An 18089-nucleotide genomic window follows, 5' to 3' on the forward strand; every position below is an offset into this window, starting at 1 on the left:
TTTGACCGGTGCGGGCGATGTTGTGAATCTATTGGATATGCACCTTTATGCATATTTACAAACGATACGTAAGAGGATGAAGTCGTATAACTGACTATGGTGGCATGGATGGAAAGTGAGCCATACATGAATGTGCCACGTGTTAGAGAAAAAATGTTTGCACATTTGTTCCGATTTCAATCTACAATTCATTTTCAAAATAAATCAATTGTTTAGTTTGATTTTAGCGGGCGAGTTTGATTTAAATGCTTGTTGAATCATGATATATTGAATTATGTGTTGTTTCGTATGATCGGGAAACCTCTCAAGTACGGTAGCGTTGAAACTTCAAGATAATCCTCGATCCAGAAGGGGGAGTAAACTAAAAGATCGTCATAGTTGGAGGGATTCATTCTCAATTTGGAATGGATCAAGGAAGGTATTGAGACCTCAACGATGAGAGAAAGATCCTCAGTTCATAAACGGAAGAGCATTGAAGACGGTGTGCTCGAATCGGACAATTGCAATAAGGTCTCCAAATCCTCCTCCAAATTGGGAAAGAACCCCATCCAAGAAGGTTGGTTGTTCATATTTACTTTTAAATTTCCAAGTCTGCAATTCGTTCATATTGTCTTAGGTCTAGCTCAAAGGGCTTTTGGGTGGTTACAAAATACTGACAACCTTAGTAAACTCCAAGGTCTTTTGGTGATCAACACCCTAGCCCTTTCTGGGATGTGGTACTGGTTCCAATGGCAATACGGTGCTGATCCCTTCTCGTATGTCCCATTTGTTGGTTCGTCTCCGAGAGCTTCAGGATCACCTTCAGAATAGACAATATTCGGTTCATGAGCTTTACCATTCCGAGTTGGTCCGATTTTATACCCTCCTTGCATTCTTCTTTGCGATGGTATTTGTAAGTTTGGCACCCTGTTCTATTTGTCGTGGTTGGTTGATCCTTAACGCATTTGAGACTTGTTTTCAGATTCTGCCGATGACTCCACTGATTCTATTCACCTATCTTGACACAGAGCCGTCCATCAATCCCAAAGTTTTCGAATTCTTGTACAATGTCGCCGCCCGGGAAAAAAACGAATAGCAAGAAAGCTAAATCCAGACCCACTCTTGACTCCATTGCCAATGCCAAACTTGAAGAAGAGTTCCAAGTGATTGAAGAAGACCCCGATTCAGTCTCCTGTACCTCAGACAGTGAAGGAGAGCAACTCATTCAAAATGGAGGCGTTGTCGAGGATTCAAAAGAGATGTTGGAACGCGTCCGCAAGATCGAGTCCGTGCCCATTGGCTTTAAGGATTTCGTTAGTGTGCTCGACTTCGAAATGTTGGGATTGTTCGTCAAATGCATGCTCGGCTTCTTTTTCGCTAGTCTAATCCTGAGCTTGATCTTCTTGGTATTTGTGTTCTTCTTCAACGAAGACCTCTGGTTCGAGTATTTCCCAGTCAGTGACGACCTCGAGACCTCATCACCATTCAAGTTTGAGCTTTAAGACGCTATCCAATATAGGTCATTGAAAATGAGTTTGGCTTCCGAGTCGCCCCAGATCAATGATATGATGCATTTCCTCCAAGATTCGACTAACTTTGCCATAGCCTTTGGCGTATTCATCCTCCTATTTGTGTGTGCCGTCATTGGTCTCTACATGGTTTGTTGTATTTGTTCCATGCGCGGGGAATTGGACATTGTGACTGATGATGAGACAGGTAAACCCATTAACAAGATATTTTTCCGAAACCCTTTCAAGAAGAAGGAGCCCATCTTGCCCGTTTCTGTGGAGCAAAACTAAGCTTCAAGCATGTCTCAAGCGTCGGGACCCCAGACTCTGGTCCTGTTGGTGGTCATGGTTGTCACCACAATCTGGTTCACCAACATCATACTGAAAAGTTTGGACATCCTTTATAAACCCAAAGTCAATCAATGGATCCGGAAGAAGCCTGGTTTGGAAGGGTCCGAGTTTTGCCCCTTGAACCAACCCAGTTGCGACAACGGCAAAAGTGACACTGTCAATAGCTTCACGGAACTAGATGAGTTGGCAATCAAGCAATTGGAAGAGGAACTCATGGTCTTAAAGGCCTTGCGAGGCTATTCTCGGCCATCGAAAAAAGTAAATTCTGCCAATCTTCGTGAGGATTTGCCAGAATTGGCTTCGATCAAAAAGTCTCCCAGATTTTACTCCCATTACGACGATGCCATCACGGATTCCTCTCCTGATACAGTTCAAGAGGACCGTGGCTCTCAAAGACTTGACACGCTTGACTACTGCACGATGAATCCGTACTCTAATGAGGAGGAACAATGCGGTCCTAATCTCAATGTGGTTTCGTCTCATTATGAAGAGGAAGATGCGTCGGATTCACTTTCTCCTTTGAATTCTCGCTCCTTCGCGGTTGAAGAGGAGTCTGATTTTGAAACTGGACATCACAAAAGATGTCGCAAAGCATTTCTGTGGAAGGACGTCTTAAAATTGTTCACCACTCCTTCTAAGGAGGGAGATGCAAGTCATTTTGGGATTTGCCCGATGCAGACTTGAAAAAAAGATCATGTTCCATTCATCTCATACCATTTGTTAGATATAGGTATAATTTCTAGACTAGTTAGAACAATGACGTTCTCTCAACTCCTACCTTACCTCGATTACCCTGTAGTTTTGTTAGAATTAAGTAGTTTTAGTCCCACGGGAGCATTCCCATATCGGCACATCTCCCAAATGCACTTTGTTGAGGCCAAAAAAGGGGCCTAAAACGGAATAATTGCAACTTTCTTTTTTCCTTTTTAATGATATCCATCCATTTACGTTTTTTGAGCCAGGTGGGGGCAATAAAGAATTCGATAAAAATCAACCAACTTTCATCTGTCGGTTTAACAAAATTCACGCGTCTGTTCATTCATTACTCGGCTAATGTTTCGTGTCGGAAACTCCCACCATTTCTTAAAAGCTTATTCATGCGAGAATCAAAAAGAAGAAAACGTTTTGGGGGCACTTTTTGTAACACATGCATTTTCGTTGCGCTCAACATTCTGGATTAACGGGACTTCTGCACGTTCTGTGGCCAAACACCGCTTACTGAAGAACGTAGAAAGTGAATTCAGAGACGCGATTTTCCCTTTCAGTTTGATTAGACAAAGCACGAACGTTCGAACGGATGTCCTCTTCTTCTTCACTCCGAGTTGTTCGTTTTTCCTGGCCGCAGATAGGATTTCATCACGGGTATAGAAGTAATATTCCCAAGTCAGTGGATACATATTGCTTCAGAGTGTTCAAGATGACAACAGGTCAAGATCGTAACTAGTTTGGAGGCAAACAACACAAGGAGGGTTGCGCCATCTTGTTCACGGAATGAACGGATAATTAGCGATGCCAGCTGAGTTTTCCCATCAGAATTGACATTTGGTCCATTGCGCCATGGCCGTCTACAAGAAGGCAAGAAGGACCACTCCGATCCTATTAATGGCAATAGGATGGACCGTATGATGTCACGATTTGACCTTGTTGAAGAGCACGTTCTTTCTCCCATTGGGGATCAACATATGGACTATCATATTGGCAATATCATCAGTTGGTTCTCGTTAGGTAATATAATCCGTTAAATGTCGACAGCAATGAACGAATGTAAATGAATACATATGACTTTTGGTGGGGTTCTTTCGGACACTTGAGGAGCCCTGTTAAGGACAAACGAGAAATGCGCGGTGATCATGAAATATTTCAAGTTCAAGTTTTCCAAGGGAAATTGTGTGTATACGTGTGTAATTTGGTCTCCTTGGCAGGGCTTACGTGAGCATGCGTGTAAAGCAGGCTTGATATCATTGGAGTCATCATCAAAGAGCGACCATGGGTCACCCGAGCGTGACAATCTACATCCACATATCTTCTAACGCTTTCCTCTAGTTCTGAACACGGCGAAAACAATTGATTCGCACTGCTAAGTGCTGCCTTCGTTTCTGACTTCGAAGAATCAGGGTTGCCAGATTGGTAAAGGTCTTTTCGGAACGATTGCATCTAATCAAGAATCGATTCAAAATGAGACTTCTTCTAATCATACTTCGTTTGGTTGATCCCAATACCAACTTCTATTCTTCGCTAAAGTGCACGTTTTATATAAACAATTTGAGCCCTTCAAAGTCAGCTACTACCTATAGCAATTGAATGTTTGAGGGCTCAGGTCCCTTAAGGATTTGAAAATTGGTGTTCAGACACTCTTTTCAGATCAGGGCCTCCTTTTCTGTGACTGGTTTTTACATCAAATATCAATCCTAGTTGTTTGCTTGATAATCCACCTTCAGATCTAGTGCTCATCAAAAATAGTACCATAAGTGAATTGTAAGGATCTGAACCTAGTGGTTTTATGGGTCAAGAAAAAGATAGTTTCTAACAGGTAAAAATCTGGCTCCAGAGTCGCCCTAAATTCCCATCTGATGATCATTTCTCGGTTTCTCGACTTCTGCACCCAGCGAGTTTCTAATGCGGTCGCCCATCTGATGTCCGCTTCCAGGCCGTCAAAAAAACCATGGGACAGAGTCAAACAAGGATAAGGATTTGAGAGCTTCCTATGTCATTGGTCACCTACTGCATGTACTCTGTGCAAATCCTCTCATTGTGTACGTCCAATTGATTCTTACCGCCAAGGATCGCTTTTTCTTGAGGGCCGACAGTCCCGTGGAGGAAGTCGATGACTTGACCCCCTTGGACTCGCTTTCGGATTCTTCTTGAATCACGAGGTCGGCCGCACCTCCCGCACCTCCCCCGGATTTGCCGTCCTGAAGCATTTGATTATAAAGTTTGAACGTGCCGAACTCGGCCATGCACTGATTGCAGATGCACTGTCGAGGATGGACCTGCTGCTGGTTCTGGTTAGCCCCACCGGTGGTGGGTGACACCAGGAAGATGTCCCGATGCCATCGTGACACCTTCTCACTGGGGGTCGGGGTGCCCGCGCCATCTAGGTACTCTTCACTACTGCCTTTGTTGGCCATGGTTCCATGCTGGGGAAAGGCCATTCCATCCGTCATGGAGTGGGTGGACCGGGCTCGAGCCATGTTATGGGCCCGCTCCCGTTCCGTGACTGTCATGGTCTTGTGACGTCGAGCGGGATCCGGTCGATTCTGACTGGGGGGTTGGGTGCCCCCGACTTTACTCTGTTGTTGGGACCGGATGGAAGCCCTTTGATTGGATGGAAGGAGGGTGTTGGTATTGGTCTTTTGTTTGGCCGGCAATTCCGGGGGATTATCCGGAGTTATGTCCTTGGTCCCGTCCATCTTGGACCGAGATGTCTTCTGCAAGTGTCACTCACTCTTGCACCAACACAAAGTCGAAGCGTACGTAGTTGGTCGCTTATGAAGTTAGGAGTGAATAATCTCGCGACACAAATGACTTGAGCGAAAACACATGACTACCACTTACTCGAGTGTTATTACAACTACTTCTGTTCCTAAATCCTGCTCTCTGACCACTCTGGCGTCACAAGATAATATGACTCAAATTGAAGAACTTATGTGTGAGTGTGTGTGTGTGACTAAAAGCGCGTAGGAGCAGTAATAGTAATAGCTACGAGATCCGAACCAAGTTAGTGGTCCCAACACTCACTCGTCCGAGTGTCTTGGTCTTCTTCACCCACTGTCAGAATTACCAATCCTCGTCCTATCCTGGTCTTCCACGGCCTGGCCTGATACCGTTTATCGGCTTCTACCCCAACCACCCCTCGTAACTGGTCCGTGTTTTCCGTCGGATTATTACTCCTAGTACGTTTGAACTCCTCGGAGATCCTTCCTCGGGAAGCTAGCAAACTGGTGGTTGTTTCGTCCGTCCGTCCGTCCGTCCGTCCGGCTGTCCGTAGATACGTAGATACGTACGGACGTACGGACGTAAACGTAAGTAGCAATCCCCCGTGTACGTAGTACGAACACCATGTATACGTATATGTGAAACTTCCTGAGCAACTGACGCTCTCCAAAGAATTCTTTCGCCACCATGCACAACGCCGGACTAAGAGGCTAAGACGAATTGGCCACATATGGATTTTGTTGGGGAGCTGCTGGCATGAATACTTGATTCCATTTTCCCGAGGAATTGAAACTTTCGATATCTGTCGACCAAACCAAATCCTCGACCAACTAACCAACGAACAAACAGCGACCAAAGCGCGCGGATGTTGTCCTTTCCCTTTCAATTGGAAGACTTTTCCTCTCGTTCAATTTCCGGGAGATGGACTGTGTTGATTGTATCAAGATTTGAATGGAGAATCGGCCAAATGATTTGTGAACATTGTTCATGTCTGAAAATGATCTCATCGCCGTTTGTATGTGGATGAAAGCTGATCAATGTGTCAAAGGCGGAGTGATCGATTTTGAGCTTATTAGGCCGAACATTTTCTCGGAGTTTCCTAAGTTGCGGAATAACTTCAACAACAACATGCCATTCAAAACCACATTCAACTAAGTTTCAAATCAAGAATCCTTGGGATTGATTGAATTTTTAGCTTCTTATCTCACCACCGACCATTGAGGTGGAAAATTTCACGTTTTATTTAAATCCTGTTGTTATTACTCCAAAGTTTTTAGGGCCTTATGAAGAAAAAAATAGCAGTGATCACAACTTATGTGGCTTATCAAAAAATCGCAGAAGGATAATAAACATGTCCCTTGAATACAAAACTCAGTTTTGTTCCGAGCGTATCATTGCCATCAATTCAGCTTTTTGGGGGACATTACGCAGGGCATTGGGATATTTTCGAAAAGAATCAATGATGATCTGCTCTACGTAAATAGGCGAATAAATGGCCATGAGTCTCGTCGAGTTTTGTATTTCAGGAAGACTAAAGACCAGATTGGTAATTACGAGTGAGTCGATTTATCGAGCGCTATTCTGGCGTGAAGAAATATTCCCACCCGATTGTCCTAATTTTTTTCGAAATGATTAACTGATTCCCTTGAACTGATTTCTTTGAAACTTATCAATCATGGCTTGGATTGCTGTCGTAATTTGTCCAATGGAAGGTGTTGGTAAAGTTTACAAAGATGTGTGATCTTTTATTTTTCATTTAAATCAAAAGGGTGCACAATTGTATGCATCTATATCGATTAATGAGTATGGCCTTCTTCGAGTGAAAGTGCGCAAATGTGGCTTTTGGATCATTCAAAATCAAATCTTGATTGATCAAAATTCAAAATTTTATCGTCCCCTCTCAGGTTGTTGAGTTTTAAACAATCAAGATTTGATTTTAATAAAATCGCAGAAATGAGCATCTAATGATTCCAGATGGTTTAAAATATTCAGATACAATAAAAGTAGAGACCCCACTTAAACAAAATAAAAACAATTTGACGACGTTATGTTAACGCAGAATACTTACAATAGGGCACAAATTTTAATATCTTGAGGTTGGTTTAGATATATTTTCAAAAAATATCGAGACCTACTGATGCCAACGAAAAAGTCGTTAAGTCAATAGTCAATACCAAGTCATAGAATGGTGTCTGAAATGTGAAATGGTGCTGTGAGTTAAGACAAGCCAAAACAAAGATTATCTTTTTACACCGTAGACGCGGCTATTTTCATGTCATTTCATTTTTTTTATTGAATGGCATTCTTTGTATCGGAGACAAAACCAGCAAAGAAATTACAACAAAGAATTACAGAGACAGATTCAATACACTAAATAAACAAGGGAGTTACTGGAAATGAGGAAAAAACCGTTTATTCTGTAGTAAGCTTTTACCATCTTACTATTTGTTAGATTCTGAAATTGGTAGAGTGTCCATCAAATTATTCTTCAGTTTACATCCCAAGTATGTTTATGGATGTCGGTGGCATCGTTAAAATTCATGTCAAGTACATTACAGACTCAGATATCCGTCAGTCAATCAAGGCAAAACTGAGTAAAAATCTTGCCACAAAAGATCTATTCTAAATAAGTAAAAGAGCACTTGGGTTAGCCTTGTTTAAACATGCCAATTTTTTTAAAATTATTTTCGACGGACTTAAGTGACAAGAAGTAATAATTTCAAACTTTTGAACGTCCACCTGGCTCACTTTGTCCTTTTTTCTACATGAACCACATCCAATTGCCAAAAAATCGTTATAAATGCATAATGATTCGAACATTTATCTCGGAGAAAAATGGAGATCGGGCAAGAAATGTGGCCGCTGCTGACTTTTTTTCGATCCCTTATGATGTACAAGTGGTAATGAAACTATCTATATAGGCTGACATTGAAAAACTTATAATGCTTATCTTTTCTTTAATCAATAATCTGGACATTGCCAACCGTAATTGTCTTTTGTAGCTGAAAAATGACATCTTGAGTAGGCACAGTCAAACATGCAATCATTTCAAAAACCAATCAAAATATTATTCTAGCCTTTTAGGTGGAAACCAACCAACAGGTGTATGATTATTAGTTCATCAAATCCATTGCAAGTTCCAGATATTGCAATATCCGGAGCGACTGCACAACGGCTTGTATAGTTCAGTGAAACACAAAAAACCCTGATTGAAGAAACCTTTGAGCAAGACATAAAGTTCTTACAATGTTGTTCAAAAGTGTTGATGCTTCGTCATTTTTATTCAACTTTTAGCTTTCGCAAAAATGGAACAATATTACGTATACGTATATACATTCAAAAGTCAGGTCATTTTCTCTTTATTGATTAAAAGCTTGCTTGAACAAAATAGCAATTCTATAAAGAATCAAATGAAAAGTCTGTTCAAGCCCTGATCTAATGTTTACGACTTGGCTTCGAATTGTTTTCCTTTCATCGATGTGTTTTTGAACGATTGAAAGAGGTTGTGTGACCAAGTCTTTGAGAATAAAAGAACATTCCGCGAAGGTTGAGAGACATACAATCGTTTCATTCCGCAGAGGCCTAATTTTTGGGACGCATTGCCAACTTGAGTTGTTTCCTCGTCGTTAGAAGGCTAATGAATGAAATTGATATGCAAGTCGAGTAGAAATTCGAGAGGCTTTTCCTACTGATGGCGTGATCAATGTGCATGCGCAGGCAGATTGCAAACGAATGATGCATTGCTTGATAAAAGGTTTTCTTTGTCAGAAAGTGTTGCTAGACCTGATCCAAAAAATTCCAACAGGGATCGAACTTGGCAGACCTAGTTTGAAAATTTACGTAGCAAGCAGATTGATGACTTCAGTAGTTTTTCGTAACTAGTTTTCTTCTTCGAATAGTTCAGATCATTCACACTTATTAAGTCAAATTCCTCATTTGTAACCTTTTCTGATATCTGCAAATCAATCTTAAATCAGCCCTATACTGATCGTCTGCTTTTGGATAAGCACTCACTTCAAACTCAAGCTCCTTATTGAGAACACATTTCCATGATCCTGGCCATCTTGAAAGTTATTTCCAACGATGTGATTGTGGGATCTTTTGATGTGGCCAAAAATGAGCGAATATCTCCATGAATTCAATGCGAAAACGGTTGAAGTTTCATTGATTCAAGCGTGACCGTGATTTATGGGTTCAAATCTAGGTATGCCGTCAAAATTTCGCCACTAGATTTGCACCTCGGAGAGCGAACCGATGCTCCTGAAATGGGCCCCACTCCATCACACCTCACCAAGAGCACCAAGAAATGAGGCGGTTACGTTACAAGCTCCATCTGCCTTTTCTGTCCAGTAAAAGTGACACTTTGCTATATTTCAAAAGCTTTGTGAAAGATGAAAATGAAAAAAGGCCTCTTAAAATCCCTTCATGTCGAAACATATTTTGTACAATGATATTTGCTTGGAAACGATGTTCTCATTGTTTGAACACACATGATCTAACACGGAAAACGTTTAATTGAATGGGATTTGAGCTGCAAGGGAAATTTCTCTTTTAAAAGTACCAGAAGAGCTTGAGCAATCGTTCTAAATTATCTTGGGCTTTTGACGCGAGTGAAAAAGCTTAACCCTTGAGTTTTCAATGGCATTTTCGCCCCAAGCATCATAATTTACAATCAAGAACCTTAAAAAGGATCTTCTGCGATTTGAAAGTAAATTGGCCAGTTTCAAAGAGTGAACGGTATCTTGTTTCAAGGGATAAATTCATTATGGCCTGACTTGTATGAATGGATTTTCAAAACGTACGCGTGTTATTGAGAACTCTAGTCTAGTCTTTGTGTATCTGCAGAGGAAAGGAATGATCATCACAATGATGGCAGCCACCTACCATCTTGTGATACTGATAGGCTAATGATGACTATTCTATGCATGATATCCTTTAAGTATTGGTGTGTACATTAATACTGCAACCGAACCTCTGTTGCCAAATTTAAATTATTAATGCCAAGGCCAGAGAGTTTTATTCATAAAATGAGAGCTGAAACTGGTTGCCGTCATGTCTTACCATGTCATACCATCAGGGTGTTTCTTAATGTTCACAAACCAAATGTGGACATGTAGGGAGGGTCTCATCTGGCGTACCCCAAGGTGAGGTTGTAAGGCCTATTTCGTTAATCATTTCCCATTGACGACCTTCAAACCATACCTGCGCCGCATTCAGAGGCATATAGATTTGTAACATATTAAGCCACTTAGACCAATTTCAAGTGGCTCTAAACATCAGACTTGGGCCACGTAGACAATCAACTGTATTCTGCAAAAGTGCTTAAATGCTCCATGAAGTCTGTCATCTCGAAGGAAGCGACCACATGTTCACCTAAGCCTCCGTTAGTGATGTCTGAGTGTGCGAAGTTGTCTACTGTCCTCCATAAAACAAAGGTATTGCCAGCGCTCATATCTAATAATAAGGCTTCGGATGAAAAGGTGATCGAAATGGGCCAAAAAGTTGGGGAAAATGTCATGTGAAAATTGTAATGGCGAAAAGGATATGATTGAAAAAGTCATCCCAAGATTATGACATTCGAATTAGCAAAAAAACCATATCCTTTTTCTAATACCTACATAATAACAAAATCACTTTTATGCAAGTTTTTGTGTAAAGGAATACAATTTTATCAAATTAAAAAGACACAAAATGACCAATGAAAAAAAGTTACGAATTGAGTGCATATGGGATTTTTGTCAACTTTTGCTCAAAACCGAAAAAATTTTTCAAAGGAATCTCCCCAAAATCCGAGGCTTACCATTTTTCCAACATAAATATTTAAACAAACTACAAAGCAAAAATGAATCAGATATATTCAGAAATTTGAGACAAGGTCATGATGAAGATTATTCCAAGACTTAAAGGGGTAAGTGCCAAGTTTATGTGATACATTTAGTTAGCTTTTGTTCTTGGTTGAATTCAAATCGTGATTTTTCCTTGAATTCAAACTTTCACTGTTTTTTTGCTCAAAAAGTTATCGGCCCCTATTCCTTTTTTATATTTATCTAGCTATAACCCAAGGGATTCACAACAGGATCGAATGCATGAAAAAAGAAACCTGATTATCTTAAATGTTGAAGTGCTAGAATGTTGAAACGAAATTTCAGTCTTTCTTTTTGCTTTCAGAGCTAATATTTTTAAGTGCTTACATTCTTTCAGAAATAACAGGAATTCTGACTCGTTGAAAGAGCTTTCCAAACTTATCTCGCATAATGATTTGTATAGAGTACTCTTCACCAACGACACTAAATCATTATCAACTGGCATTGGTATTAAGTTCCATTGATCGATCATATTCAAAGCATGCTTACTTGTTTTTGTATTATTTTGATCACCTAAGACGCATTATGATAATGGTTTGAGGGCCATCTATTATTCACAACAAGATAGTTAATTATACAACAGTAAACATTCAAGTACCGGATGATGAATTTTTTTTCCGCTATATTTTTGCAACCGAAGCTCCTCAAGTCAAAAAATGAGACGATTGCCGAGTTGATTAGTGAGTCTAAAGAAGTGGACTTGTCGGTCATCAAACAATTTGCTCTGCCAAGGACACGACTGTTGGTCGCCAAGGGTTACAGCCAAAGATCTTTAAGGACACAAATAGCCGGGCAAATTCTTCGACCCGAGCATAGCAGGACGACTTTTTTTCTTTCTTTTTGCGGACTTCCTTACCGCTGCTGGGAATGGGATCCCCAGCACTTCAAGACAGAAAAGGTACTTATTTCACGTGATTTTACATTCATATAATATTTGATCTACCAACTAATTAGAGTTGGCGGATCTACCTAGCCTTTGAATGTAGGGTTGATAAGGAATTTGATCAAAAATTGTCTAGGTCTGACTTCAAGGATCCTAGGGGATCAACACCTAGTACATATTCCCTATCGCGAGAATATGTCGTCAAAAATGGTACAAGATGTTAGTTTCGATTAAAGATTACGATGATAGCAACAGAACAAGCAAATCCAAAATGGCTCTTCAATTTTGGGATGATTTTGTAAACCAAACATTCGCCATGAGAAAGCCAGCTCATGATCCAAACGAGGGACGCTTATTTCCAACGTAGTTGCGATGAACTTGGAACACTTCTATCCTTATTAAGGTGTTGTGTTACTAAAAAATTGACAGTCTTAAACTCGACCTCATCTTAAACTTAGATCTTCTTATATTTGACTGAAGTCTCGTACTTTTAATGGTTGTTTTATTGGTATTCAGGCCTGGCAATCGTGTCTTTTTGGACCAATGCTTTCATCAGGCCTTGAGTTGGGGAATTCCATTAGATGGATAAGGTTTTGAATTTAAATTTCTCCTTGGGTAGTTTCCGTATGTTAGTATGAGATCAGAAAAATGAAATCATGGTCTGATGCTCAAATTACGCGATCAGTGATGATTTTCTGAACATACGGAAAATAGCTAATGCGATTAGTAAACTATCAGAAAAGAAAAAAAAACGTAGAAACTCAGTATGAGCTTTCTTGGGGGCCACAAAGGCTCGTCTACTTCCCATAAATGCATATCCCGATCCACATTCCACTATCAATGGATAGTGCTAGATGCATCCTATCAACTAACCAAATAATCAATGCAATAAGTGTACGTAGTGTAAAAAACCGACACTTCTCTGGAAGCTTAAGCTTCCTTGATGAAGCGAGACCTCTAGTTTTGTTTGTCACCCCCCCTCAACACATCCGAGTGACGTATCCCTTGATGCTCTTGAAGCTACTGCAGCTCTGACTGAGAATGGCCTGATCAGGTGGGTCAATTGAATTTGTTACCAAATGAAAGTTGGCACCTGATCAAGCCCCGCCAGGCCCTTTACTTCCAAAATCGGTCTCTGGTGTACAGGACTCTCCGTTGCATACCTGTGTACAGTAGTAGTTGATCTACGTATCGTGTGGATCGGTCTAGGATGAAGCGTGAAACGAGTGAAATTACCGTTTCATCGAGTTTCTCTCACTCGACAGTCTTCAGCTAAACCATTGGTAAAGGCACGTCGACACACTGGGCTCTACTCCACTTCAGTACTCTGTCAATGTCCAAGTGGAGAAATAATGGCTCTTAACGATTAGGAAAACTACTTTAGATGCCAACGAGGATTGAAATCACATTGGCATATAGACATGATTACCCCGGACGTCGATGATGATGATTGCGATGATATGCAGACTTGATGGACGATTACTTTTGAATTCTTAGGCAAAGAGTGTCATTTTCGACCCTCTGCAACCCTTCATAACGGCCTTGAAGTGGACAAATAGGGTTGATTGCTTCAGAGATCTATTTCAAACTTCTGAAAGTTGTAAATGTCAATGAAATATGCAAATAATGTTCGGCGAATTCGTTTTTAATGCACATTCTCAAGATACAGGGAGAAGGAATGACGATGAATTTGCTTTCAATTGTCTATTTTAAAATTCTTTTCTTAACATCTTGCGACATTGACCTTGTCGAGGAATTTTTGAAAAAGGCATCCATGTAAAATGCAAAATTGAAACAAAAGGGGGTCTCTTGTTTCGTCCGTGTTCGTTTTTATTTGGCTGACACATTCGCCATATATTGGTCATTATTAATAAAAGACAAATTTGCAAAATCGCTGATCCAACCTTGACCAGTTCATGGCCAGAGTAATTTTAAATCCATTAGAATTATCCCGACACTTTGATGTCAATTCCTTGACGAGGCAAATTTGAGACTGCAAAATGAAAGTTGTCCATCTGCGATATCTTTAGAGATGAATAAAAACCAACTTCAATTGGCACTCCATCGTCCATGGTTCACAATTGGATGCGTCAATACGGATAGGAAATTTCCAAAAAGAGTCACTTTCCAATAGCCATTTCAACTTTGAGGGAGTCTATTTATTGTTGTTGATGTTGTTATTGGCTGCACCTCAACTAGCACTGTGTACCTTTGCATTATGAAATGTACACTGACACAATGCCAACGAGCCATGAAGTTTGAGCAGCTCTCGAACCCAAGTGAACTTTCATCTTTCATTTGTTTTCACCCAATACACAGCTCATCGAAAGTGAATTTGCCGCCTCTTTCTTTTTTTTACTTTCATTTAATCGCAAAGTGCATGCAGTATTTCTACTTACAATAGATCCGTTAGCTCCGTGAAGATTGGACAAGGAGCCTCGAGCTCTCATCAAGAACACGAACTAATGAGGACATTTCACTCGTAGGAGTCAGCAACTATTATGATTATTTTTTGTTTTAGTGAGAAGACATGATGCGTTGAAGGAAAGGTCAAGCCATCCATTTGAGGCAATGCTCCAATCCTCCTATGTCTGACGCAATGTCCATCTCCAAAAGAGAAAGACATAAAAAGACAACCCTGCAGTACTGTGAAGCTCTGTGATGAAGTCATTGAAGGATTGGAGAAAAAATGATTTGGTCCGTTTAGAATAAAGGGCTGCTAGAGTGAGAGGAAGACGGTATTCAGTCGAGTGTTTCAAAAGCGTGAGCTAACCACAAAAGACGGATAGTTAACTTCAGGCGAGAAGCACCGCTGTGTCATTCCTGAAATCCTTATTTAATAGTATCGCCATTCAAATCTTAATCTTGGCTCATCTCAAGTCAGACTTGTTCATTCACACGAAAATATTCCTTTCCCTTAGGATCTTGTCGATTCTGACGTACTTCACCAGTGTGCTCAGATCTCGAATTTCAAATGCAAGGGTACTATACATCGTGGCGGAAAAGTTTGAATGGAGTCTTTCAGGGAGTTCTTCAAAGGATCATGATCGCCCCGAAAAAGAAAAACTCTGTGCCCTGAGAAAGGAGGGATCCCTGCGTGTATTCCTTGAGCAAAGGTCCAGAACGACAGGTTTGGAGGCTAAGTTGTAATAGTTTTTCCAGAAGCGTCACTTTCCAAACTAGTGACACAGGAGTAGGGTAAAGCATCCTTGCTGCTTTGTCTGTAAATGTACAGAGGAGGGCACTCCCTGGGCTCGTACGAGAGAAGTCAATGAAACAAAATGCAATTAAACACAAAGCCAACGAAGCTAGGGGTGGAAAAAAGGATTCGTTGTCGTGCTTGATCTGAGTATTGCACAACATCATTGGGAGCGGCCGCACGAAGATATCCTCCAACATCATGAGCCATTAAGGACCATGATAAAAGGGTCATTCATATTTTCGAGAAAAGTATCGAAATCAAAGTCAATACTAGACTGTTTATGACTGATACTTGCTTTTTAATGGGCGTTTAAATGGCTTCCTGAGTTAGTCCAAGATGACGAAACTGGTCCTTAGTCCACTCCACTCCTCACTCTCGTTCTCTCTCACTTTTGCTATTGTTGTTCAGATGATCTCTTTTTGTCCTAAAAAAACGCTGGAAAAATGCTATTTTCAAACACCAGCTGAGCTGTAGAAGACGATGAATAAAGAGTCTTCAATCTGACTGTCCCATTCGTTGATTCACCATGGAACACTCAAAAGCAGCATCCATCATCTTGCATCTCGAGATAAACTAGTCTCGTCACTTTCCCATGTGGCACACATCCTCTTAAATGATAGCAAGTAAAAATCACCACTCTGCCTCAACTTCCCTATGTACCACGCTGTCGGAAATGAACTATTCCGGATCCGTCCAGAATATTCTGATGGTCTTTTCCACTGAATTTCAAATTCAAGATATCAGGAAGTGAGACCAACAGGTTCAACCCCCGCCATTCTCTTGGAAATCCTAAGCAGTTCGTTGGTACATGTGTAAGATCTATAGTGGTAATTTGGAATGGTTTCATCTAATCTTGGTGTAGGATTGAGGAACGTATCATATTGCCGAAAACGATGAACAAGGTGTGGAGCGAGGCAAAACAAACCTCTCGCCTCTCGGTTATGAAAATGAAACCACCTCAATTGACTAGATTTTCTCATCATGGAGCGAGACCAACGACGATTCGCTTTCGACGCGAACGAAATTATTCCTTACAGTTTTAAGCTCAATTACTCTTATCGATAACTACGAGTAAAATGGCTAGGACGTCTTTCGCGAGAATGAAAGTGGCGCTTCAATGGATAGATCAACCTTGGGCTCAGATCGGGAATAGTCATTTAAACAAAACTCCGAACTTGATTAAAGCCAGATTTTGTCCAATGGGAACGAGAGAAGTATTGTCGAAACACACTGTTGCAACGAGTTGGTGCGAATGTGACGATTATTTCCCACGTCTTTAAGGATAAGTCTTCCTCCTCTCGTTGAGATTGATGGGAGATTTCTTTTCCCTCAACATCGACAGACCAATCCCAAAGAAAAAGTTATCTCTTTCTTTCATTCTTTCGTTATGTGACTTCTCTCACTGAATTGCATTAGATTTCAATTCGAGAGAAACTGGTATCTACTGTACATTCATTTTCTAACGTGGGTCTTTGCCACCTGAAATTTGTTTTGGGTCAAACCGTCGTCAATCAAGCACATAGTGTATGCTCTTTCTTACCTGTGTCGGAAGTTGATGATCTTGGGGCATGAGCTCTTGATGTTGTTGTTGTAGTTGGGCTAAGGCTGAGGGCGGCTTCTTGCACATCACATTCACATGGCCTAACTGACTTTTGTCTCTGACTCCGGGTTCCTCGATGACAATTTTACTGAACGCATCATATTCCCGTCCGTTTCCCTGCAATTGGAGGTCAGCTGCTGAGCTAGGAAATTGGTGTTGTTGTTGTTGCTGCTGTTGTTGTTGTTGCAACGGCTGTTGTTGCTGATGATGGGGTTCATGATGTCTGTGAGGAGCAGAGGACGAGGATACTGTCACCCCAGAAGGTTCACGATGAGCCGATGAGTGTCTCCGGTGATGAGGTCGTCGATGGCCGTGATGTCGACTGGGTCGCGACCCTGAGGTGACCTCTGAGTCGAGCAAACTCGATTGGGGAGGATCCTCCTCCGAAGGCTGAGATGGATGGTGATTGCTGGGATTATGGCCGTGATGGGATCGATGATGCCGTCGATGACCGTGATGATGTCGACCATGGCGATGGGAGCTCTCGTTCCTGGACATGTCTTTCGAGGGAGAAATGCTGGGATTCACTGGGGACTAAAATGAATGGGTTTGGGGGGACGGTGACCTTGGTAGAAGGAGTTGTTCAACCTCTTTTGGTAGCACTCATACCGGTGAGAACAGACTGGTTACACAATCACATCCAGATGAACACTTGAGACTTGCTCATTCACCACTCAAGCACACACATACTGGACCAAAAAAACCATCTGTTCGTCAAACAAATTACCCCGGCATAAATACGTGTGGTCAGACTATGGCGTCACCGGGTGGAGTGCACAGGTTCCTTCGTTCGCTCACGTGTAGCTCCAACCTCAACCCGAACTCAAAAGACCACCTTTTGGCTTTGAACTAGCCTCTAAAACAAATCAGACTTGAGAGATGGTCGATGGTGTCGAGTGTCTCTGCACGATTTTTCACCCTAGAGCTCACTTGGCTTGCAACACTGTCGGTCTGACGTCTCAGATCGTTCTGATGATGGAGATGGTGGTGCTACTACTGTTTGTCTCACTAGGGATGATCTACGAACAAGTTAGTAGAGACGGGGGAAAATCGAACGCCAATATCGAAGCCACTCAGCGAGGAAAACGCCACGGACGGACACCCTGACTGTCCTGATCTGCCCTGAACTCCTTGGAGCGCTTCCAGAGATCAAGAGATGTGACGGCTTGGGAGACTTGAGTGAAACTGAGAGTTGGCGGTGAGTACGCGCTCGGAACTAGCACAATATCTCTGGATAGGGTAGGATTGGAGGAGGGAACTCAGGAAT

At 41.5% G+C, this 18089-nt stretch overlaps 2 protein-coding genes across 4 annotated transcripts in view; one reads left to right on the forward strand and one right to left on the reverse strand.

Moving 5' to 3' along the window:
- Window positions 1-17901, reverse strand: part of LOC131877928 (atrial natriuretic peptide-converting enzyme-like) — a 24306-nt gene extending 6405 nt beyond the window's left edge. Inside the window, exon 1 of one of the 2 annotated variants that reach the window (XM_059223781.1) lies at window positions 16763-17901. In XM_059223781.1, the coding sequence (XP_059079764.1) occupies window positions 16763-17320 (558 nt within the window). In that variant the 5' untranslated portion in view covers window positions 17321-17901. Of the gene's footprint in view, window positions 1-4612; window positions 5409-16762 lie in introns of those variants that run through there. The other variant, XM_059223772.1, reaches the window with a different exon arrangement.
- Window positions 390-2860, forward strand: LOC131878016 (uncharacterized). 2 transcript variants are annotated; one of them, XM_059223906.1, is made up of 3 exons: window positions 390-556; window positions 617-892; window positions 962-2860. In XM_059223906.1, the coding sequence occupies exon 3, from the start codon at window positions 1788-1790 to the stop codon at window positions 2520-2522; it is 735 nt and encodes a 244-aa protein (XP_059079889.1). In that variant the 5' UTR covers window positions 390-556; window positions 617-892; window positions 962-1787; the 3' UTR covers window positions 2523-2860. The 2 variants fall into 2 exon arrangements, with proteins under 2 accessions (XP_059079889.1, XP_059079898.1); XM_059223915.1 differs by having other exon boundaries at window positions 677-892.
- Window positions 17902-18089: the final 188 nt, after the last annotated feature.

The sequence above is a fragment of the Tigriopus californicus genome, chromosome 1, assembly GCF_007210705.1.
Source record: "Tigriopus californicus strain San Diego chromosome 1, Tcal_SD_v2.1, whole genome shotgun sequence".
NCBI classification, from domain to species: domain Eukaryota; kingdom Metazoa; phylum Arthropoda; class Copepoda; order Harpacticoida; family Harpacticidae; genus Tigriopus; species Tigriopus californicus.

Excerpts from the sequence above, each read along its gene's own strand:
- LOC131878016 (XM_059223906.1), top strand. The coding sequence starts at position 1,788 with ATGTCTCAAGCGTCGGGACCCCAGACTCTGGTCCTGTTGGTGGTCATG.